The 26,591-nt window shown below is 37.0% G+C and overlaps 1 protein-coding gene across 6 annotated transcripts in view; it reads left to right on the forward strand.

The window, feature by feature from the left end:
- The window catches only part of ANO3 (anoctamin 3), a 472,830-nt gene that overhangs the window by 285,854 nt on the left and 160,385 nt on the right, over positions 1-26,591 (forward strand). Inside the window, exon 1 of one of the 6 annotated variants that reach the window (XM_055355352.2) lies at positions 188-385. The exons of 4 other annotated variants lie outside the window; for them this stretch is intronic. Coding sequence is in view for 1 of the 2 variants with exons in the window: in XM_055355351.2 (XP_055211326.1) it covers positions 2,730-2,786 (57 nt within the window). In the remaining variant the exon portion in view is untranslated. Of the gene's footprint in view, positions 1-187; positions 386-2,561; positions 2,787-26,591 lie in introns of those variants that run through there. One more of the 6 variants, XM_055355351.2, reaches the window with a different exon arrangement.

Consider the following 26,591-nt stretch of genomic DNA (forward strand, 5'->3'; position numbering starts at 1 on the left):
GACATTATGTGATTAAATGTCACTTAGGTGACTCATGCATAGACATTAACCAATGACACATGAAGGCAGCCCCCTATTCCACCCTATAACCAACTCCTAAAATGAAATTAATAAAAAATACAGATGTTCTTATAAAGAGATGAGTTATCTTTAAAAAAAAATGATTATTCAAACTCTGGCATTTAAGGAGTAGGCTAAAAACCCTCCAGTCAAATGCTTTGTGTAGCACTCAGTATGTAACATTCTAGTTAATGGAAAAAGCAGGCGGTGAAAGGGAGAACTTTCAGTTGTCACACTGAAGAGTGCTTTAAAGAAGATTGTCATTTGAGACTGTTGTCAGCAATGAAGGATTCCAAATGCAGCTGAACTCAGAATTCTGACTGTGGTATGTTTAAAAGTGTATCAATCTAGGAATTCTATACTATTTTTCTATTTTCTTAAACATATGTAGAGAAGCCAATTGAGAGAAATTAATATTGATTTCAGAATTGGAATTGAGTATATCTGTTATTTCAAAATACTAGATATATATTTTAAAGTATGACCTAAATGTGTTATTTTTAAAATGTCTGTGTTTATCTTGCATGTAAACCAAATATCACCTCTGAAGTTTTGTCTTTTTAAATGTATTTATTCATGTCATTGAAATAATTACAGCATCTACTCTAAAATGGTTTTTTATTCAAAAACATAAAATATATTTACCTTTAAAATATTTTCAATTTTTCTTAATAATTTTATACAATATTTTTAACTGATTTTCATCAAAATAGAAAGTCAGAAAAACATCTGAATTTAAAGGAGCATATCTCATAGTGTTAAATGTTAAAATAAATAAATCACATCAGGTACGAAGTTCACTGTGATGTAAGCTAGGGAACAAAATGTTTTCAACCTGCTGTCTTTATTTTCTCACAGTTTTAAAGGTAATAAGAAACTTAATTTTGATTCAGTTCTTGTTTTGGTTTAAAAATGTCAGATGCTTCCATCTGGAAAATTTCCATTTCTACATCTATGTTAAAGATAAGATCATGTAGCATAGATAATCACTGATATGGAAATAAGTGTTCTTTACAAAAAATAAGTACTTAAATGATTTCTTATATAATATTAAAAATATAAAAATCAGTGATGAGAAAAGTTCTACTCAAATGTATTCTCTGTAAATTACTTCCACTAAGGGAATATTTAAAGTTCACATATAAAATTTAAAAATGTTTATTGTGTTGAAAAACCAATAGAAAAATCATAGTCTATGCTTCATCACAGACTATTCTTTTAAGAATTGGCTTTGTGTCTTCATTAGATAAACTAGAGAACCTATGATTTAAATAAAAATTAAAAATTGGTGGAAAGAGAATAATATAAGATGGTATAAGAAACAGCACTTAGTATAATACCATTACATAATGGAAATTCAATTAATATTTTCTTTCCTTCTTAGTTTTTTTTATTTTTTTAAGTTTTGTAGAGTATTTACATTTGCTTCATGATTTTTATTCTTCCTGTGGATACATGTCTTACCATATGGTATTCAGCATCACACTTTATCCGGTTAACTAAGGTCAGATAGCTCAGGTGTTTTGGATCCAATCTGAAGTCCAATTTGAAAAAAAATTAATCTAGCTTTTTTTGTAACTCTATGATGCTACATTGCTCATTGAACCAGATTTCATAAGACACTTCATAGGAAACTATTGCTTCCCCCTTAATAACATAAAATCAATATGGGCAAAATTAATCACAGAGAAATAGTGTCTGTTAAATTATCTAGACCAATTCATTGCTTGAACCATCTTGAGAGAAATACAAACTGCAATTTTCCATACTTACACCTAATTTTAGCTAAATTAATACATACTCAGCTATCAGTATAAAAAGAGCTTCATATTTGAAAACTTTTCAAAAGTATGTGCTGCATAATTATACTTAATATTCATAAGAAATATGTATGTCTATCATAAAAGTAAATTGATAAGCAGAATTATCACTAATTATTAAATTAAAATATAAAATAAAATTATCCTTGGACTTTTCTTTCAGTAAAATGAGAGATTAAATTCAGTGATATTTAAGGTTCAAATCTCACATTCTAAGAAATTCTGGCTACATCATCTTTAAACAAAATGTGTGTGTTCCCTTCCTAAACAGATACAACAGTGGTTGCACAACTACTGAATGTCAGGATTACCTAGAGGGCTGGTTAAAAAAATAGATAACTGGACTCTTCCCCCCGGAGCTTCTGATAACAGTAGCTTCAGTTGAGGCCTGAGAATTTGCATTTTTAAGTTTCCAGGTGATTCTGATGCTATTGGTGCAGATAGCACATTTGAGAACCATTGTCTTAATTCTCCCCTTAATATCTTCAGTGCACTCTATTTTGAGAATTCACCATGTGCCAGACTCTATACTAATCTGGGTATGCATTGATGAATAAAATAGGCAAAATCCCTAAGTGTGCAAAGCTTGTAGTCTAGTGGAGGAATAAGAAAATAAGCCTACATATAATTATCTATTTGAAGTTGTCATAAGTGGGTGCAGGGTAGAAGGGGAGTTACTTGAGTGATCAGGAAAGCAGCTTCTCAGAAGGTATTAAGAGCAAGAAATGAAAGATGAGAAGTCAACAGAGGGAAAAGTGGAAGAACGTGGCATTCAAGGCAGAAGAGTGACCTATGTGAGGGCCCTGGCGTGGAAAGTATCCAGATGTGTTTGAGAAGCTATGTGCTTATATGGCAGAAACACAGAAACTGAGCACAAGGATGGCCAAGAGGAGAGGTGAGAGAGAGGTGAGCAGACACAATGCTGCAGGGGTCTATGAGGAGGAGTTTGAATTTGATTCTAAGTTTAAAGGTTTTTGGATGATCTCTGTTTTTATAAGATCACTCTGCTCCTTTGGGTGGGGAAACAATGTCGGAGGTGGGGATGACACTACAGTAATAGAACTCAACAAAGGTGAAGGTGCCTGGCCAAGACTGGTTAAAGGTAAGGTGAATATATCAGACAGTTTCCCATATCAGAATGGGGAAACCATTTAGATGTCTATCTACAGAGGTGAAAGTTAGAAAAATCACACTGGAATTGATTACTTAATGACAGGGAGATGAGTCAAAGTCAAAAAAGCAGGCTAGAAAGCTGTTATAATTTTGTGTGTGTGTGTATGTGTGTATGTGTGTGTGTGTGTGTGAGAGAGAGAGAGAGAGAGACTTTTAATACTGCCGAGGATATAGGTGATTTTTAAATTTTGTTTTGTTTCCTGCAATAAAAAATACACATTATTATAAGATTTCCAAATTCAGATATTTTATTGAGTAAAACTGGCTTTACTCAATCACAAGTTGAATTTTCAATTGATTCATTTGCACATTTATGTGTGCACAGATGCACGCATTCCAGGTACCATATGAGAAACAGTGGATATGAAATGAATAAGACATGGTTCCCATCGTCAAAAAGTTTGCAGTTTACTGAGGACAGTAAACATAGGAGCTTCAGAAGAATGGTCCTCAGATTTTAGAATGCATAAGAATTATGCTTTATATCATTTGACAGGACTTCCAGATACCAGTTACTCCTATCATACTCCAACAGGTCTTGAATATACTGACCCTTTTCCATGCCCAGATATATTTGTATATGGAGTTTCCTCGACCTGGAAAGGCTGACCACCTTTCTCCATTCATGTTTTTAGGATTTAAGTCACATATCACTTCTGAATGAAGGCTTTTTCTCTTTCTCAAGACAGTTACTTCATCTTTGCTCTCATAGCACTTGCACCTCCGCCCCCTCATAGCACAAATCACACAAATTGCAATTACATGTCCTCTTATCTGTCTCCTTAACTAAATTACTCTCTTAATGGAGGGGGACAATGGATTATTTTTTCTTTGTAATTACCTTTGCATTGTGCATAGAGGCTGACTCATAACAGGAACTCAGGATAAACTTGTCAAATAAGTGAACTAATGAAAGAGAATATTAGGGAAACATTGGAATACGTAGAATAGAGTTATTAGTGTGGCCTTCAAGAGTAAAAGCACAATTCATGGAAGGGAAGGAAATCAATCTTGTCTTTAAAAATGGGCAAAATTTTTTGAGTAATTTTACTTATAAGGATTTATATTAATAAAACAATTGAGAGATTAACAGATATATGAACAGGGATACTCACTGCATCATTATGAATCACAGCAAAGAATAATTTGGCAAAACAAGCTAAAATATCATTTGGTTGGAGGTAAATAACGATACAATCATAAAACTGAATATTGTTTAGCTATTTAAAAGTGCAGTGAAACAAGGCCAATCTGCACCACTAATTCTCAAGTGTGCCATCACACAACAAGAATAAATAGGGGAATATAAAATTGTATTTCTCGCCCCAGGGAAACACTATATTGAGTGTAACGAGATCTGGTTCTGCGATTCCCTGGGCCAGCAGATCTATTCTATATGCTCTGGAGACCACCAAGCCTCAGGATCTCTTTTCTGAAAAGCAAGAAAAAGTTTGGAGAGCCCCAGTATCTCATAACCTTGATCACATGTCTATTCTTTGCACTAAAACAAGATGAAAACAACAAATCAGTCTAACCTAGAATAGCCTTTGTTTTCTGGCCCACCATAGGTCAAAGAGATAAGAGACTTTACATATTGATGTAGAGATATATGGTGGATTTTTCCTGTTTTATAAAAGCATCACTTCCTTTGTTGGCCCTCTTACCCTACTTGAAGCTAGCCAATAGAATTCTCCCTCCTGTTGGACAGAATGATAGATACAGTAATGGACAAATTTCCCAAGCTGAATTCCACTCTGAGATGTTCTCCTAGAACTTATATAGGAAAAGATATTCCGCTCTCAGCTACAGGAAGAAAATTATTTTTAGTAGTATTACAGCAAAATATGCAGGAAGTCATCAGGCTCGGGTTGTTTCTTTACCCAAAACCTTTATGCAAGCAAAACAAAACTTAACTTGGAGGCAGTTTTGTCTGTCTTGAAAAAAAATCTAGCCTCAATCACAACGAGGCAACTAGCTGATTGGTTATATAACTAGGGGTCTCTTCTCAGACCACACATAAATGAGGCAAATGACTAGGTGTAGTCATCAGGTAATTACTTTGCTTCTGTCTTCAGGCTATAAAAGCTCACTGCTTGTGCCGCTGGAGCAGAGCTCTCTGAATTTCTTCCAGTTTTATGTGTTGCCCAATTCATGAACTGTCCTTTGCTTAAATAAAGTCTGTCAAGTTCATTTTGTCTAAAAGTTTTTCAAGAGTAGGAAAGAATGAGACAGAGAAAAAAGCAAAAACAAGCAACAGAATTAAGAGATGGAGATAGAGAAGAAATATAATAGTAGAGTAAGAATCCTGACAGCTCCATTTGGATTTTCAGAACCAGCTGTTATTAAAGCTAACTAGCTCTGGACTTTTCAGAGGTAGAGAGCTGAATAATTTTGGCTACATGGACTTAAATTTTTTTTGTTAGGAGAGGCTATGATTGGTTCAAATTAGATTTCTGTCATTTAGAACTGAAAGAGTCCTGATTAATATAACTACAGTATACTGTTGAATAAGAATAGATTTTTTAACAGTATGTACAGAATTTGATATGTGTCTGTAATAGTCTGCTCTCACGCTGCTAATAAAGACATACCTGAAACTGGGTAACTTATAAAGGAAAGAGGTTTAATGGACTCACAGTTCCACATGGCTGGGGAGGCCTCATAATCATGGAAGGCAAATGAGGAGCAAAGTCACATATTGCGTGGGGGCAGGCAGAGAGTTTGTGCAGGGGAACTCCCATTTATAAAACCATCAGATCTCGTGAGACTTATTCACTACCGCGAGAACAGCATGGGGGAAACTGCCCCCACAATTCAATTATCTCCACCTGGCCCTGCCCTTGACACCTGGGGATTATTACAATTCAAGATGAGATTCAGGTGGGGACACAGCCAAACCATATCAGTGTCTATAATATATACTGCATGTCATATATCATCTATAATATATATGCACTCACAAATACAGTTAAATCTACATTTTTGAAAGGGAGGGTATAAGAGAAAGAGAACTCTAAACTTGTAATAGCAAATTATCCCTGAACTGTTATCTTCAGTAGTGCTTCCACTTTCTCTTTATTTTGTATCAATCATGCAACATTAGGAAAATAAAAGCACTGCAGGGAAAAATTAAGAGGGAGTTGAAAATGTCATCGCTAGGGGCAGAGGAAAAGGTTTGGACAGTTGGAGGAACAGTGTGAGCAAAGATATAGAGTTTGGATTAGATTGTGCATGTGCAGGGGCCAAGCAAGAGGCATACCTGGCTACAACACTGCGTGGGAGAAATGGACTGTAGAAGGAGTACAAGTCTGAGGACAGTAGGGATTTATATAACAGTCTCATGCAGAAACTTCTAATGCCTCATACCCACAAATACAAACTTCCGTGATATTCTTCAAACTTAGAAAACACTTTCCACACTGAGCTGGGTTGAACAGTCAGCTGGCTGAGCCTCTGCTGGGGGCGCTATAACATCATTAAAACAAATTAAAAGCAGATCACCAGTTCACTGGTCTTCCATGTGTAATTCTTTAGAAAAAAGGACAAAATAAACCTTTCAGTTTATGTTATAAGGGCCTATTTGATTCTTCAGAGCAAATATGCCAGTTTTTTTTTGTTTGTTTATGAAACAACATGTTAGGCTGTGGTCTTTTATGTATTTCATAGTAGTAGTAAGTTAAAAATAAAAATGAAAAATATAAAGGAATTCCAAAATTACCTGAGCAGGCCGGGCACTCATGCCTGTAATCCCAACACTTTGGGAGGCCGAGATGTGTGGATCGCTTGAGGTAAGGAGTTTGAGAACAGCCTGCCCAACATGGTGAAACCTTGTCTCTACTAAAAATATAAAAATTAGCCAGGATTGGTGGCTCGCACCTGTAGACCCAGCTACTTAGAAGGCTGAGGCAAGAGAATCAATTGAACCCAGGAGGTGGAGTTTGCGGTGAGCTGAGTTCACGCCACTGCACTCCAGCCTGGGCAACAGAGTGAGACCCTGTCTCAAAAACAATATAAATAAATAAATAAATAAATAAATAAATAAATAAATAAATAAATAAAATAATTGAGCAAATAAGTTGCCATCTTTTAGAACTTGGCCCCTGGAGTTAGAACACATGAATTTGAATCCTGTTCCTGCCACTTACATGCTATGTGACATTGGAAAATTGTTTAAATTTTCAGTACCTCTGATTGTCTATTTATAAAATGTGATTGGGATGGTTACAGAAAATAATACACACCTCAATGGGTATTTGTGAGGAATCAGTGAATGAGTATACACTGAAAAACTTAGAAAAGTGCCAGCACATAGTAATTGCACCATAAAGAAAATGTATTCATATTATTACAGATGAAAAAAAATAAGGAATTGAGACCTTAAGTGACTGCTCCAAGAACATACCACATAGTGAATGGCAAAGCTAGCCTTTACCCACACCATAAACGATTTTATGTGAAACGGGAAGTGAGGTTGAGCTTAGGGAAAGGAGAGATGATAAAAAGGATACAGGTGGTTAGAAATTCAAGGAGGAGGAGGAGAGCGAGAGAGGAGAGAGATCTGAGAGAATAAATTTGTCTAATACACTGTGTGATATACAATCTTACAATCTATCCTCATTTTTCTCTACAGTAGAGGTGGAAACTTCTACTACATTCACTAATTTCCACAGGTGGGATTTTTGGGAGTGAAATTAAAAAGATGATGAAGTGAAGTTCATATATGCTATATGTTATATGTTTATAACCTATAACAAAAAGACCTAAAATGTTGAATACTATAAAGGTAGTTTCTCCTTGCACAGCTAAATAAATGGTGAAATGTGTTTCAAGGAGCTTGATCATGTCTAGGATGGACCCTATTGATAAAATGTATCTTCAAGTATTGCATGGAGATGGAAGGTGAAGAATGAAATAAAGCACCTCATAAAAATGGACTAAATGAAACAGAAAGCAAAGGGAAAGAATGTCTATAAACAAATTAGGGATCAGTTCTTGTTTTGGGGAATTTCTAAAAATCAAAGAAAACCTAAGCAACATATAAAGAATATTGACCTCCCCCATGATCTATTTCATATGTGCTCAATTCTGTCTGTAGGGTGTTTCTTTTTTCCTTTCTTTTTTTTACTTTGTTTTTGGAGACTATGTCTCACTCTGTCGCCTATGCTGGAGTGCCGTGGTGAAATCATGGCTCACTGCAGCCTGGAAGTCCTGGGCTCAAGCATTCCACTCACCTCAGCTTCCCAAGTAGCTGGGAGCACAGGCACATGCTACCATGCCTTGCTCATTTTTTTTTTTAATCTTCTCTTAGAGACAGAGTCTCACTATGTTGCCCAGTCTGGTCCCAACCTCCTGGGCTCAAGTGATCCTCCCACTGCAGCCATCCAAAGTGCTGGGGTCACAGGTGTGAGCCACTCCTCCCAGCTTTTAGTGTTTCTTTTTTTTTTAATTTTATTATTATTATACTTTAAGTTTTAGGGTACATGTGCACAATGTGCAGGTTTGTTACATATGTATATATGTGCCATGTTGGTGTTTCTTGAATCATGTGGAATATGATGGAGATTAGGTTTGTGATTTGGGACTGATTTTGTTGAATACTTACAAATATAACATTTTAATTTTTCCATTTTGCAGTAATTTGAACACAGATATGTGTGTGTGTGTGTGTGTGTGTGTGTGTGTGTGTGTATCTTTAAAAAGTCCTACTTAGAAATTATCTGACTTGAGATGTTTTCATGTCTGTGTAAGGGAAATTCATAATATATATAATAGAGTTTCATTTGTATTTATTTCATTATATTGTTTAAAAGTATATTTAACATTATCTTTGTTTATTTGTATAAATTTAAGGGGTAAAAGAGCAGTTTTGCTACATGGATATATTGCTAGTGGTGAAGCCTGGGCTATTAGTGTATCCACGACCTGAATAGTATACATCGTACTCATTAAGTAATTTCTCATTTCTCACTCCCCTTCTAAACTTCTGAGTCTCCAATATTATTTCACACTGTATACTCATGTGTACGAGTTATTTAGCTTGCACTTATGTGAACAGGAGATATTTGATTTTGTCTGTCTGAGTTGTTTCCCTTAAGAGAGTGGCCTCCAGTTCCATCCATGTTGCCACAAAAGACATGATTTCACTACTTTTTATGGCTGAATATCACATTTTCTTATTTTCAGTCACCTATTGATGGACACTTAGGTTGATTACCTATCTTTGCTATTGTGAACAGTGCTGCAATAAACATACTTGTGCAGGTATTTTTTTTAATATAATAATTTCTTTTCCTTAGGCTATATACCTAGTAATGAGAATGCTGGATTGAATGGTAGTTCTTAGTTCTTTAAGAAATCTCCACACTGTTTTCCATACAGTAGTATTAATTTACATTCCCACCAAGAGCCTGTAAACGTTCCCTTTTCTCTGCATTCTCACCAACATCTGTTATTTTTGGACATCTAAATCTTAATATTAGTCATTATGACTTTTGTAAGATGACATATTTTTGTGGATTTAATTTGCATTTTTCTGATGATATGGTTTGGATTTGTGTTCCCACCCAAATCGCATGTTGAAATGTAATCTCCAGTTTTGGAGGAGGGGTCTGGTAGGATGTGATTGGATCATGGGGATGGACTTTCCCCTTGCTGTTCTCAAGATAATGAGTTCTCATGAGATCTGGTTGCAAAAATGTGTGTGGCACTTTCCCCTTTACTCTCTTCCTCCTGCTCTGGCCATGTAAGACATGCTGCCTTCCTCTTTGCCTTCTACCATGATTGTAAGTTTTCTGAGTGCCCCCCTCCCACCCTGGCCATGTTTCCTATACAGCCTGCAGAACCATGAGCCAATTAAACCTCTGTTCTTTATAAATTACCCAGTCTCAGATAGTTCTTTATAGCAATGCAAGAATGAACTAATACAGAAAATTGGTGCTGGGAGGTGGGGCATTGCTATAAATATACCTGAAAATGTAGAAGCAACTTTGGGGTTAATGGGCAGAGGTTGGAAGAGTGTGGAGGGCTCAGAAGAGGACAGAAAGATGAGGGAGTTTGGAACTTCCTATATACTTGTTAAGCTGTTGTGACCAAAATCCTGATACTGATATCATCAATGAAGTCTAAGCTGAGGAGGTCTGAGATGGAAATGAGGAACTTATTGGAAACTTGAGTAAATGTCACTTTTGCAATGCGTTAGCAGAGTTTGGAGTCATTATGTCCCTGCTCTAGAGATCTGGAAATTTGAACTTGAGAATGATGATTTATGGTATCTGATGAAAGAAATTTCAAAGTAGCAAAACATTCAAGATGTTGCCTGGCTGCTTCTAGTAGGCTATCCTTATACTTATGAGCAAAGAGATCACATGGAACTGGAACATGTATTTAAAAGGGAAACAGAGCATAAAAGTTTGGAAAATTTGCAGCCTGACTGTGTTAGAAATGAAAAACTGATTTTCTTGGGGGGAGTTCAAGCTGGCTGCAAAAATTTGCATAAGTAAAGAGGAACCCAGTGTTATTGCCAAGACAATGGGGAAAATGCCTATACAACCTGAAGACACTGCTCCCTGCATCCCAGCCACCGCAGCTCCAGCAGTGGCTAAAAGGCCCCATATATGTCTCAGGTCACTGCTCCAGCAGGTGGAAGCCACAAGTCATGGCAGCTTCCATGTGGTGTTAAGCCTGCATGTTCACAGAGGGCAGGAGTTGAGGCTTAGGAGCCTCCACCTAGATTTCACAGGATGTATGGAAATGCTTGGATGTCCAGGCAGAAGTCTGTTGCAGGGGTGGAGCTTTCTACTAGGGCTGTGGAGGGGAAATGTGGGGTTGGAGCCCCCACACAGAGTCCCCACTGGAGAACTGCCTAGTGGAGCTGCGAGAAGACAGCCACTGTCCCATAGACCCCAGAATGTTAAATCCACTGACAGCTTGCACCATATACCTGGAAAAGCTGCAGGCACTCAATACCAACCCAAGAAAGCAGCCACGAGGTTTGTACCCTGCAGAGCCACTGGGGCACATATGCCCAAGGTCTTGGGAGCACTGATGAAAGCCAAGCCCTTTCATCAGTGTGGCCAAGATGTGACATGAAGTCAAAGTAGATTATTTTGGAGATTTATGATTTAATAACTGCCCTCCTGGGTTTTGGGCTTGTTTGGGGCCTGCAGCCCCTTTGTTTTGTCAAATTTCTCCCTTTTGGAATGGGTGTGTTTACCTAATGCCTGTATCCCCATTTTATATTGGAATCAACTGGCTTGTTTTGATTTTACAGGCTCTTAGGTGGAAGGAACTTACCTTGTCTCAGATGAAACTTTGGACTGCAGACTTTTGAGTTAATGCTGAAATTAGTTAAGACTTTGGGGGACTCTTGAGAAGGGACGGTTGTACTTTGCAATGTGAGAAGGACATGGGATTTGGTAGGGGCCAGGGGCAGAATGATATGGTTTGGGCGTGTGTCCCTGCCCAAATCTCATGTTGAATCGCAATTTCCAGTGTTGGAGGACAGACCTGGTGGAATGGGAATGGATCATGGGGCAGACTTCTCCCTTGCTGTTTTCATGTTAATGAGTAAGTTCACAGACGGTCTGGTTTAAAAAAAAAAAGTGTGGGGCACCTTCCTATTTGCTCTTTTTTTCCTGCTCTGGCCATGTAAGTCATGACTCCTTCCTCTCCACCATTCTCCATGACTGTTAAGATTCCTGAGGCCTCCCCAGCCATGCTTCCTGTACAGCCTGCAGAACTGTGAACCGATTAAACCTCTTTTCTTTATAAAGTACCTAGTCTCAAGTAGTTCTTTACAGCAATTCAAGACCAGAAAAATACATCTGATGATTAGGGATTTTGAGCATTTTTTCATATGCTTGGTCGTTTGTATGACTTCCTTTTGAAAAATTCCCATTCGTGTCCTTTGTCCACTTTTTAAATCAATTCAAGATGGATCCAAGACTTAAATGAGACCTGAAACTATGAATGTACTAGAAAAAAAACCTAGGGAAAAATCTTCTTGACATTGGGGTAGGCAAAGAATTTATTGACTAAGACTTCAAAAGAAAAAACAACAAAAGCAAAAATAAACAAATGAGACAAACTGAGAAGTTTCTGCACAGCAAAAGAATCAACAGAGTGAACAGACAACCTGCACTATGGGAGAAAATATTTGTAAACTATGAATCCAACAGGACTGATATCCAGAATTTAAAAGGAACTCAAACAAGCCAATGAAAAATAACCTTGCCTTTTTAAAAGAAATGTGTATATCAATAAAGCAAATATTCCTTATGAAATTTATTTATTTAAAAAAAATCACAGCCAGGCGCAATGGCTCATGCCTGTAATCACAGCACTTTGGGAGGCCAAGGCAGGTGATCATGAGGTCAGGAGTTCAAGACCAGTCTGGCCAATATGGTAAAACCCTGTCTCTACTAAAAATACAAAAATTAGCTGGATGTGATGGCGTGCACCTGTAGTTTCAGCTACTCGGGAGGCTGAGGCAGAAGACTCACTTGAACCTGGGAGGCGGAGGTTGCAGTGAGCCAAGGTCATGCCACTGCACTCCAGTCTGGGTGACAGAGTGAGACTCTGTTTCAAAAAAAATGGAAGTTAAAATACCTAAAAATATACATTTTTTGTATTCTAAAAGTATACATTTTTTATATTGGCTATAGCCATGTTTGAGTTTTATTTGTGATGTGACTACATTGGAAAGCAGTATTTTCAGAAACTGTAAGTGCTCTTTGGCATGATCAAAACATGTATATGTTTGTAGGCGCAAGTTTTTATTTTAGTTCTTCTTAGATAAGCAATTATTCCTTTGGTAACAGGAAGCTATACAAGATACTGCCTTCAAGGGATTTCTTACCCTGAGATGAGATCTTAGTCCAGCGGAAACTACTGGCATCTTATACACTAAATCGGTATGTTTTCATTAATTAATGAAAAATTTATTTCACATCTTAAAGAAATGAAATAAAATAAAACCCTGGGGCAGGGAAAAATATTAGAGAAACTACCACTCGTTTGGAACCTGAACATTTGAATCTATCATCTTCATTTGATATGGTCCTAAAGTGGTACTGGGTCAAAGCAGGCTGTTAGGAATGGAGGCTTTTAGAGGAAAAAAGGTAGCATTAACCAAACATTTGTTGAGTACTATTTTTAAGAATCATCTCTAATGCTGTGTGCTCCTAGTCACCATTACTTAATGCAGTTGCCACTGCCCTGCAGACACTAACGTAATTTGCAAGGCGCTTTTGGTGACTTACAATTGATTGGCTTCCAAAGTCTCCAAGAAATCAGTCACAACAGTCTTTTAACCCAAACACCATTTGATATGGTTTGGCTGTGTCCTCACCCAAATCCCAACTTGAACTGTGTCTTCCAGAATTCCCACGTGTTGTGGGAGGGACCCAGGGGGAGGTAATTGAATCATGGGGGCCAGTCTTTCCCACGCTATTCTCATGGTAGTGAATAAGTCTCAAGAGATCTGATGGGCTTGTCAGGGGTTTCCGGTTTTGCTTCTTCCTCATTTTTCTCTTGCTGCTGTCATGCAAGAAGTGCATTTTGCCTCCCACCATAGTTCTGAGGCCTCCCTAGGCAATGTGGAACTGTAAGTCCAATTAAACCTCTTTTTGTTCCCAGTTTGTGTGTCTTTATCAGCAGTTTGAAAATGTACAAATACAGTTAATTGGTACCAGTAGAGTGGCGTGTTCCTGAAAAATATCCGAAAATGTGGAAGTGACTTTGGAACTGGGTAATAGGTGAAGGTCAGAACAGTTTGCAGGGCTCATAAGAGGACAGGAAAATGTGGGAAAGCTTGGAACCTCCTAAAGACTGGTTAAATGGCTTTGAAAAAAATGCCGATAGTGATATGAGCAATAAGGTCCAGGCTGAGGTGGTCTCAGATGGAGATGAGGAGTTTGTTGGGAACTGGAGCAAAGGTGACTCCTGTTATGCCACCAAAGAGACTGGTGGCATTTCACCCCTGCCCTAGAGATTTGTGAAACTTTAAACTTCAGAGAGATGATTTAGGGTATCTGGTGGAAGAAACGGATTCTAAGCAGCAAAGCATTCAAAAGGTGATCTAGGTGCTATTAAAAGCATCACATTTTAGGCCAAGTGCAGTAGCTCACGCCTGTAATCCCAGTACTTTGGGAGGCCGAGGTGGGCAGATCATGAGGTCAAGAGATTGAGACCATCCTGGCCAACATGGTGAAACCCCATCTCTACTAAAAATACAAAAATTAGCTGGGCGTGGTGGCACACACCTGTAGTCCCAGCTACTCAGGAGGCTGAAGCAGGAGAATCACTTGAACCCAGGAGGTGGAGGTTGCAGTGAGCCGAGATTGCACCACTGCACTCCAGCCTGACAACAGAGCGAGACTCCATCTCAAAAAAACAAAACAAAATAAAACAAAACAAAATCCCATTTTAAAAGGGAAACAGCATAAAAGTTCAGAAAATTTGCAGCCTGACAATGCAGTAGAAAAGAAAACCCCGTTTTTTGAGGAGAAATTTAAGCTGGCTGCAGAAATTGCGTAAGTAGCAAGGAGCCTAATGTTAATCCCAAGACCATGGGGAAATGTCTGCAGGCCATGTCAGAGACCTTCATGGCAGCCCCTCCCATTGTGTCCAGAATTTATTCCTTCCGGTGGGTTCTTGGTCTCGCTGACTTCAAGAATGAAGCTGGAGACCCTTGTGGTGAGTGTTACAGCTCTTAAAAATGGTGTGTCTGGAGTTTGTTCCTTCAGATGTTCAGATGCCTCCGGACTTTCTTCCTTCTGGTGGGTTCTTGGTCTTGCTGACTTCAGGAGTGAAGCCACAGACCTTCGCAGTGAGTGTTACAGCTCTTAAAGGTCGTGCATCTGGAGTTGGTTGTTTGTTCCTCCCAGTGGGTTCATGGTCTCACTGACTTCAGGAATGAAGCTGCAGACCTTCGCAGTGAGTGTTACAGCTTGTAAAGGTAGTGTGGACCCAAAGAGTGAGCAGCAGCAAGATTTATCATGAAGAGCAAAAGAACAAAGCTTCCACAGCCTCGAAAGGGACCCAAGCAGGTTGCTTGGCACTGCTGGCTCGGGTGGCCAGGTTTTATTCCCTTATTTGGCCCCGCCCACATCCTGATTGGTCCATTTTACAGAGTGCTGATTGGTCCATTTTATAGAGTGCTGATTGGTATGTTTTTACAGAGTGCTGATTGGTGCATTTACAATCCTTTAGCTAGACACAGAGTGATGATTGGTACATTTACAATCCTTTAGCTAGACACAAAAGTTCTCCAAGTGCCCACCCGACCCAGAAGCCCAGCTGGCTTCACCTCTCACCATCACAGGCCCGGAGGCCCAGGAGGAAAAAGTGGTTTTGTGGGCTGGCCCAGGGACCCTGTCCTGTGTGCAGCCTAGGGACTTGGTGCCCTGTGTCCCAGCCACTCCAGTCATGGCTGAAAGGGGCCAACGTAGAGCTCAGACTGTGACTTCAGAGGGTGGAAGCCTCAAGCCTTGGCAGCTTCCACATGGTGTTGAGCCTGCGGGTGCACAGAAGAATTGAGGTTTGGGAACCTCCGCCTAGATGTTAGAGATGTATGGAAATGCCTGGATCCCCAAGAAAAAGTTTGTTGCAGGGGCGCAGCCCTCATGGAGAACCTCTGCTAGGGCAGTGCAGAAGGGAAATGTGGGGTTGGAGCTCCCAAACATAGTCTCTACTGGGGCACTGCTTAGTGAAGCTGCGAGAAGAGGGCTGCCATCCTCCAGTTCCTGGAATGGTAGATCCACCAACAGCTTGTACCATGTGCCTGGAAAAGCCACGGGCACTCAACACTAGTGCATGAAAGCAGCCAGAAGGGAGGGTGTACCCTGCAAAGCTACAGAGGCAGAACTGCCCAAGACTGTAGGAACCTACCTCTTGCATCAGTGTGACCTGGATGTGAGACCTGGAGTCAACAAAGATCATTTTGGAGCTTTAAAATTTGACTGCTCCACTGGATTTTTGGCTTGCATGGGCCCCGTAACCTTTCTGTTTTGGCCAATTTCTTCTATTTGGAAAGGCTGTATTGACTCAGTACATGTACCTCTATTGTATCTAGGAAGTAACTAGCTTGCTTTTGATTTTACAGGCTCATAGGCAGAAGGGACTTGTCTTGTTCAAATGAGACTGGACTGTGGACATTTTGGTTAATGCTGAAATGAGTTAAGACTTTGGGGGACTGTGGGGAAGGCATGATTGGTTTTAAAATGTGAGGACATGAGATTTGGAGGGTCCAGGGACAGAATGATATGGTTTGACTGTGTCCCAACCCAAATCTCAACTTGAATTGTATCTCCCAGAATTCCCATGTGTTATGGGAGGGACCAAGGGGGAGGTAATTGAATCGTGGGGGCTGGTTTTTCCTGTGCTATTCTTGTGATAGTGAATAAGTCTCGTGAGATCTGATGGGTTTATCAGGGGTTTCCGCTTTTGCTTCTTCCTTGTTTTTCTGTTGCTACTGCCATGCCTTTTGCCTCCTGCCATGATTCTGAGGACTCCCTAGACATGTGGAACCGTAAATCCAATTAAACCTCTTTTTGTTCCCAGTTTTGGTGTGTCTTTATCAGCAGTGTGAAAATGGACTAATACTTTTCTTGCAAACATGCACATTATTATAAACTCTAGATACCAAAGTAGACTGCCAAGAAGACAATTTAACAAACTAACAAAATACAGAGTTATAGCTTTGTGGTATAAACTGTGCTTTACTGTTCAATATTTAGGTGTTATGGCTGCATGGTCCTGAGAGATTGGATTTCAGATAAGTCAGCATAGAGACTGCCCACTAAGATATTCCACATATCTGAAATAATAAAACAGTATAACGTCACAGAGAAATGAAGGTAGAATGAATAGGCCAAGAGCCCTGTGATTTCACACCTAACCACAACTCCATCAGATAGTCCAGATGCAGACTAGACTTCCCACATGCCAACAACTGATCCTCTGCCCAAACCACATCTTCTTCCACATTTCACGCTTTAAGTTTAATTTGGCAAGTGTTTCCTTCATGAAAGATAGATGGAGTGTTTATCACGGAACTCAGTATTGCCACACTGGAAAAGAATACTTGGTGACTCACCTTGAACAGCATTTTAATTGGCCTGTTGCCGAATCTGTTTGCTTTTTCATTCTTTATTCCTACACCATGGTGGTTCTTAATCGTGGGAGGCTAAAAGCAATGTCAAATCTATAGCTCCCAAAACTGTTCAGAAAGCAATTCATTTATTCTATTTAAACTCATCTGTTGTGAATACTGGCTGGGAGTATGGACTAAATGCCCACAGCTGTTATAAAATTTGTGTTTTCTTGCTGTCTTCTCCGATACATGTATCTATTCTTGTACATTTTTCCCCTTCCTGTGTCTTACAAGGGTATTATGGAAATGGTGAAACAGTGAAACTACTCAATTGGGGCTGTTTGTGAGGCTGAGCAGTTATGATTTTAAGGGTTAGTTATAAATTTTAAGAATGAATTAGTGAATCTATTTTAATAACTCTCTAATTTGTCTAGCCTGTATACACCAACCATATAATAGGCACTAGACCAAGGACCACATAAACAGTTGTAACAGTTATAAGCAACAACTTCAATTGACACATATAAGCAGTGTTTTTCTAAAAAATGCTGATTTTTCAAGCTTCCAACTTGAGATCAACTGGCTCAAAAATTACTAAAAATTTAAAGCCAGCTCTTGTAAGCTGGTACAATCTGCCTCTGAGCAAGGGAAACATCTCAGCATAAAGAAGGGTATTCAGAAAACAGAAGCAGCGTGTTGGAGGGCTTCATACCAGGAGGCCACACGAGGTGTCAGGAATAAAGAAACAGCAATATTATTCTCCCTCACCATTTTATTATTACTCTTGGTTATGGAAAAATAGCTGTAAGAAATTTTGCTTTTTGATACAGTTTGTCCGCAACCTTCCCATATACACAAGGAAATAGTTGAATTTTTACCTACTTTTTCTACATAGTCCCCACTTCCATGCCCACTGCCATTTTCTACAAAACAGCACAGGATTTAAAGCAGCCCTATGATTTATAATTTTTTGAAGTTTTCTGAAAAAAATATAAAAACTTAAAAGTAAAAGAGTTAATTACATATACATTATTAAATGGTAGCTTATGCTAAGGAAACTTAATTTGTCCGTGAGTACAGCTTAATATATTCTCCAAATGCTATATGTAACTTCCAAAATCTAAAAATATCATTTTAAATCAATCATAATAAGGATAAGGGTTCCCCTGTTTTCTGAAGTCTCTCATTCCAATGTGGATAAGCAAAAATATATTGATTATGGGCCATTGGCCATGGAATGGGAATAATTTAGTTATCTAGAATTAAAACAGTGTTTAATAAAATTAGATTCTCTTTGAAGCATTAGGATGAAGGAGACTAAGCATTAGTGTCTTATTAGAGTCAGCGAGCTGAGCTCTATGTTCTGTGCTGTTTCAATTCTTCTGCTTCACTTCTGAAATTAGTATTGATAGATGCTTTTGCTTAAATGGTGATGGCACAATCTGATCTGATTTTTCTTATATTTTTGCATGTTCCTAATCCTATGGGTCATTCTACTTATATAATATCTGATTAGTAGAACTTATCTGTTCAATAAAACTACCTTTGGTCAGCTCCAACTGTCATGATAACTCTCTGGGGCAGCAGTTGTTTCTTCAACCATACAGTTCAAAATGCTTTTTATATGTTAGATAGTGATTTATCATTTAATATCTGCCACTTGTTTTACTAAAGTACTCTTCTTTTATGTGTATATAGTTCTCATCCTGTCCCACACTCAAAATATCATCATTTGATAATTATAACAATAAGTACAGGGCATTAATTGCCCAATCATTTTTAGACTAATCAACTCATTTATCTTCATCGCTAGATTTTGAGGCCATTTCTGTTTTGTTCAGTGTTTTTCACCTATGCTTAAAATAGTAAAAGGGCAGAAGAACACAAAATCAATTTTTAGTGAGTACTTAATTTTATATTGTAGGGAATATTTGTCCTACTTTATGAATGAAGCAACTAATGAAGGCAGAGATTAGGAAAATTCAAGTCCATGTCCAAGTTCTGCTAGTTAAGAAGCAAAACCAGAATTCAAATCTGAGTGTACCTACCAGCAAAAAATAAATTACTAATACTAGGCTGCACTGTTTCCCATATGGTAGAGAGAAAAAGCTAAGGTAAAGATAAAGACACAATTCTTAGCACATAATAGATTCTTAATAAATATTTTCTTGTTCAAGTTGGAGTGTAAAGGACGTCACTTTAATATTCATTTTAGTCTTCTAGTTGCCATTCAGCTCTCTAGCCTTAATAACTTGATTAAGTGTCTGGGACTGAATAGGCATTCAAAAATTATTTTGTTAAGTTATATATGCCTCTTGTCCCTTCAATGGATAGCCTAAAGTAGTGTTAAGTACATTAGGTGTGTGTTTTTTAGAGTTTACTTTTTAAGTGAATAAAGATTATACCTCTGAGTTTTAATAATCTGGATTTCATGAGATGTGATGTGTTTCCATCCCTCTTTATTGATATATTGTGTGATTGTATATACAGGGGCATGCTGGAAAGGACTGCTGTGGGCAGTTCCAGGGCCAATATTGGCTAAAAGATAAGCATAGTTTTAATGACCTTCCAAACCCTTCACAGAATTACGGCCTTGTGTTTGGCCTCCAAATAAGGGTGCATTATAAAAGATGCACATCTGTCCATCAGCAGCAGAGAGCTAGATTTTCTGTTTTCTGAACTAATGCCCTAACCACTCCTTCCTTATGTTTTTATTTCTATTCAAATGATGAATTATATATGACTTTTTGCCACCTTTAGAATACTGAAGTCATTAAATAGAGATGCAGCTCTTACATGCTAGGAATATCACAGGCTAGTCCAGTTCTGGACCTGAGAAAGTGACACCAGTCTTTAAAAATTAATGCAGCTTCTAACTTGGCCTTCCTTTCTCCTCCTCCTTCTTGTTTGCAGCCCTCAGGGACTGCCCTTCACTGGCTGGACCCCAGATGCCCTAGGGACTGCCACCTGACACCCTCTGAGGATTTCCTTCTTCTCTTTCCACCGTGAAAACTCTAAATACCTTCTTTCAAGCCTGGAATTTGCCAAGGAAAATACTAAATAAACCTAGATTAGGTTTAATTTAAGCTAAGATGTTAGTGGCTTGCTATGTTTGTGAAAGGATAGTTTTCAAAATAATTTTTATGATGCTCAGTAACAACTTTTTCTGTGATTTCATTTTAATGTGTATTAGAAAAGGCATAACCAGCATCTTAAACTTGTTATTTTTTTAGATTAAAATTTGGGCAAAGTCTATTTTTGCAGAAATAGTATAATCTAAAGAAACAATATTAAATAGGTGATCTGTAGTTTTGTAAAATATATATACATTTACATATATAAATATATATTCATATATATGTGTGTGTATATATATATAATTAAAATTTGAGAAAGAATGCCATGCTGTATCTTGCTTGATCACTTGCCAGATGATAGTTGTCATTCAGCTAGCACCTAAGAAGTCTGGCACTCTTGCTAGCTATTTTACATATGTCACCATCTTCACAATTTTGTCAGGAAATGCATAGTCCATATTATTATCTTTTCATAAAGATACTGAAACTTTGTATGTGCACAGTAACGTGAGATAGGAAGTAGAAGTGAGCCTTCACCTCAGGTATTTCAACTACACATCATATTGTCCCCACAAAATTAAAGAAATAGGAATGCTTCCACTTACCTTAGAGGAAATGCTGAGTACCTTCACTAATGCCCGTTTTTCTTAAAAATTCACATGGCTTCACAATCAGTTTGCTATGGGAATTTCAAACTGCTTAGATTTCATGTAAGAAATTCAACTTCTTTCTGCCTAGGCTTGCCAAGGGGAGCTTTGTTTGCAAAAACAGGGGCTCCTAGAACGGAAGGGATTTTAAGCTACTGCCTGACCCATAAGTTCCTAGCATGGAACCCCATGGACCTCTAAGGGAGGGCACACGTGAGCTCCAGGAGATCTATGAAGTCCCTGAAATTGTACGCATGATTTGAATATGTATGTCTGTGTGGTTTTCTCCAGATATTGCCTATTATCAGAGAAGGGTTAGAGAAGGGTTATGATCCACTGATTTTTTCTTGACCTGTCCTTCGACACTACCAGAAATTAAGCCATCCACTTCGAAGAAGCCTATAAAAATAGAAATAGCTGGAGCCATAAATAATCTTAAACAATACCCATAGGTTTAAAGAGTTTATCTTTTATAAATATCTACATTTATTTATTTATTTATTTATTTATTTATTTATTTATTTGAGACAGGGTCTTGCTTTGTCATCCAGGCTGGAGTACAGTGGCACAAACACAGCTCACTGCAGCTTTGAACTCCTGGGCTCAAGTGATCCTCCCACCTCAGCCTCCTGAGTAGCTGGGAATACAGACATGCCACCACGGCTGGCTGATTTTTTTTTTTTTTTTTTTCTGTAGAGATAGGGTTTCTCTATGTTGCCCAGGCTTGTCTCGAACTCCTGGGCTCATGAGATCTCCTGCCTCAGCCCCTCAAGTTGCTGGTATTACAAGCATGAGCCACGGCACCTGGCCAAAATCTAACTTTTAACAGCAAGAGTAACTCTTGTACTGGAAAGAGCTAAGCTCATGGAAAAATAGGCATGAATATTTTATGATATGTTTTCCATGCCAGCTTTCCAAAGATTCTAACGTGACTTTATTCATTTGTACTCTGAGTAGATGATTTGTAGCCAACATGATAGGGTCATCTCATTTATGACATGAGCAAATATAGTTGTTTGATAATCCTTCTTCCTCTTCCTAAGTCTCAGGAGATTCTTGTCTTGTTGATAGAGGTTTTAGAGGAAAGGAAAGGAGAACATAGGTCTTCTGGGTCATGGAAAGTAATTTCCTGCAAATGTAAGGAACACAGCCTAGGGCTCATCTTTTCTGTGGAAGCCAATACATTTATCATCAGATCAAATCCATCTTGGTGTGAAGGTTATGGGAGATTATATTATTTGCCTTCTCCACATACATGACTAATGGAAAACAATTAATAGTTTGGAATTGTCTACTTTGGAGCATATGTGAATTTTCCTAATTTCCATGTGTATGGCCAAGGACACTGATGATGATACTAAGCAGTTACTCAGTGCCAGAAATTTTGATACTCTGATATAGAGGTCTGACATTTCAAGTTAAGTTTATTCAAGTGAAAATAGTAGGCTTTGACCAAGGTAATGAATATTCTGGGGCTATTTCCCCTGTTTCAGAGATTTTTTTTTCCCATTCTATGTTTTGACTTGATATTTTGATTTTTGCATTTGCAAGCATGGAAATAAATTCAACCTGCCCTTGCATAATTTGACCTCTCTGTGTTGAGCTTTTCCTTCTTTTCAGGCACCTGCCTGCATTTCATCTGTTACAAATCCAGAGCCAAATGAAGGGAGTATCTTAATATTTCAAGAACACTTACTACTGAGGTGTCCTAAAAATATCTGATGCACACTGGGCTGTCTGACTCATTCACCAGTGTATCCCTGGCACCTAGGACACAAAAAAGTGCTAATAAAAAGTCCACATTTGCAGGATCTGCAGATGTCCTTGGAGGTAATAGGGACCCAAGTGCTCAGGGATGCAGCTTAGCTTTTGATTTCTGATTTCTACTTTCTCTTGAACTTTAGTGATTCCTCGCTGTCTTGTGAACTCTTCAGTGTTTGTTTGTTTGTTTTTATAGATTTAGGAATACAAATGCAGATTTGTTACATTGATATATTATGTAGTAGTGAAGTCTGGGCTTTTAGTGTAGCCATCACCCAAATAGTGTACATCGTACCTATTAGGAAATTTCTCATCCCTCACTCCCCTCGCTCTCCAAGCCTCAAATATCTATTATTCCATTCTCTATATTCGTGTGTACATATAATTTAGCTCCCACTTATAAGTGAGAACATGCAGTATTTGACTTTCTGTTTCTGAGTTATTTCACTTAAGGTAATGGACTCCGGTTCCATCCATGTTGCTGCAAAAGACATGCTTTTATCCCTTTTTTTCTGGCTGAGTAGCATTCCATCGTGTGTGTGTATGTGTCTGTAGATTTATATATAAAATCAACCTAAGCATTCATCACAGATGACTGTAAAGAGAAAATGTTGTGTGTATATATATATATACACACACAGACACACACACACACACATTTTCTCTATATATATATACACAGACACACAAACCTATATATATTTCTGTGTGTATATATGTATACACGTATATATGTATATACAAATATGTATACAGACATACACACAAATCTATAAAATCAAACATTGAGACATGTATATACATGTATATATACAGACACACACAGAAATATGTATATATATGTGTGTAGATAGATACAGACACACACAGAAAATATAGGTTGATTTCACATCTTTGCTATTGTGAATAGTGCTCTTATAAATATACAAATGTACTTTTTTTGATATAATGATTTCTTTTCTATTGGATAGTTACTCAGCAGTGGCATTGCTAGGTCGATTAGTTCTTTAAGAAAATTCCATGCTGTTTTCGATAGAGGTTGTACTACTTTACATTTTCACCAACCACAATGAGATACTATCTTACACCAGACCAATGTTGTAAAAAGTTTTTCTTTGTGTAATTTTTATTTGATTTCATGGGAAAGATTGATCCAAATAACCAGAAATAGAAATGCACTAGTGTCTTAGGAATATTTTCACTGGGTCTGTGAGGTTACTCATGTTTTACAGGAGTTTCCTAAATACATGTTGGAAATCATCAAGTGGCTCTTTGCAATGAAAACTCTTGTTTGTTTTGTTTTGGGAGCTCCTCAAGGGAAAGTGTGGCATTTATGATAGCAAGCAATGCATTGAAATCATGTTCATGATTTTTTCAAACTTCCTATAAAATTTTACTCCCCAAATTCCTTTACAATAAAATGGTATTTGATTTTATTTTGTATTTAAAACTTGATCTTTTAGCATAAAAGATCAAATTTTATTCTCATTATTTTCATTCTCAAGCTATCAGTAAATTCTAAAGTCTTTTCTTTTGTATTTCCATGTGATCAGTGGCAGAAGTGCAGAATAACTACAGATTGGGTTTAAGTAGAGTTTGTGTAGAAAGTTGTCTTCGCCAGCTGACTTTATGGGACTTGAATGTGTTCACATCTCAACATATGTACTCTGAGGTGATTACTCTTTCCTGATGATGTCTTTTAGACCTCATGGAATCCCTTCAGAATCACCAGTTCAATTTAATGTCTCTAATAAGCATATGTGAATTATATTTTAATTTTGTAAATGATTATGTAGATACAACTGTAATTGACTGAAGAGAATGTATTGTTTAGGGATTATGATTAAAATTGGACTTTACCATTTGAAGGTCTTTAGTTGTAATAATAACTATAGGGTGTATACCATTTTATGATTCACAGAGTGTTCAACTCACATAATTCTTAAAATAGTCACACAAGGCTATTATTATTCCTATTATGTTGTACAGGTGAGAAAACAGACTTGTTATAAGTAAGATTTTAACACTAATATAGAATCCCACATTATTTACTCCCAAATTCATAGGTTATGCTGGTCTTTTAAATTGTTATTATGAATATAGTCATATATTTGTTATTATCAATGATAGTCAATAATTATTAATAATTAAAATTAATAATAATAAACAATATAATTATTATGCATATCAAAAACCATATTATAAGATCATATTGAGCTGGAACAAGTTATATCCAACATTGAGCTTTACAGGATCTCTATTGCTTGCCTTATTTGGTTTAGAATAAATTATTACAGCCAAAATTGAGACTTCTGTATAATATTCCCTGATCTTTTCTCCCAATTAGTCTCAACAGAATGAACTAGTATTCTGCTTTTGATGATTAGCTTTCCTATGAATATTTTTGAACTTTTACTGTATAAGTTATATAGTAAAAGTATAAATAATCTTTAAACAATATTGAAAATCATTTTTTATATTTTTAAGCTTTGAAAAAATGTAACAGACATTGCTTTTACAAAAGATCAACAGCATCCCTTCGATGGATGTAGGAGCAGATACATTTGTACTGTCATATTCTATTGCATGACTACAAAACAAGTGACATTAACTGTTTGACCACAATTTAGTTTTCACTTTCCAGTTGATGGACTATTTTATTTGTTTTCAGCCTTCTGCTTTTTCAGATAATGTCACATTTCTTCTTTTATTAAATACTTGTTTATATCTCATGACATTTTTCCATTGGATTATTTGCCTTTTCTTATGAATTTCGCAGTTATTTATACAACCTGAAGCTTAATAATTTATTGGTTGTATTCATAAAAATATATTCTAGTTGTAACTTACCTTTTCACAATCTTTATGATATCTTTTAAATTTACAAAGCTTTTATTTGAATGTAATTGCATGTACCAGCTTTTTTTTTATATAACTGGTGCTGATGCTTTTTATTTATTAAAAGCAAACATAAATTTCCTACCAAAAATATTATAAAATGCTCTCATAGTTTATTCTAAAAGTTATTTTTTAATTTTACTTTTCTCACTTAAATCTTTAATCCTTTCATTTTGTTTTCTTATTGTAAATTGAAAGTTAGGGGTCTGTTTATTTCCATTAAATTAACTTTTTTTTTAGTGTCTCTAATTGAGTAGTCCACTATATCCATGAAAATTGTGTGGATTTGTAATTCCATATCAATCATATACATACTGGTATCTTTCTATTCTGTTTCTATTTCTATATTGTTTTATTTCGATTTTTATGTTGCCCATTCCTGCATGAATACCATATGTCCTGTTTAAGAAATATTTATGAACTGTAAATTCCTATGTTAGCTTCTGTAAGATATAGTCTCATGCATTTTACAATCAAAAAATGAATTTGTAATTATGTTTAGCAGCTTTATTGATACAAAATTTACATGCTATACAATTAATCACCCATTTAAAGTATTCGATTCAATATTTTTAATATATTCATAGAATTGTGCAACCATCCCCACAATCTAATTTTAAAACATTTTGATTCCCTAGAAAGAAACCCTGTACCTATTAGGAATTATTCTCCATTCTACCCACTCCTCCCTCAGCCCTAGGAATTGATTAATCTATTTTTCATCTCTATGTATTTGCCTACTATTCAGTTTTATATGGATGGAATTATATAATTGTGTATGTGTGTGAGTGGGTTCTTTCATTTAGTAACATTTTCAAAGTAGACCTGTGTTGTAGCATGTGTTAACATTTCATTTCTTTCTATTGCCAAATATTTTATTGGATAGATATATGTGCCACATTATTTATGTATTAAGCTGATAGGCTTTTTGATTTTCTTCTTTTTTTTACTATTATGAATAATGTTTTTATGAAAATTGGTGTGCAAGTTTTTGTGTAGATGCATTGTTTTTGTTTCTCTTGGAATATATACCTAGGAGTGAAACTGATAGTGTTGTAACTTT

This window comes from Gorilla gorilla, chromosome 9 (assembly GCF_029281585.2).
Source record: "Gorilla gorilla gorilla isolate KB3781 chromosome 9, NHGRI_mGorGor1-v2.1_pri, whole genome shotgun sequence".
In the NCBI taxonomy this organism is placed as follows: Eukaryota; Metazoa; Chordata; class Mammalia; order Primates; family Hominidae; genus Gorilla; species Gorilla gorilla.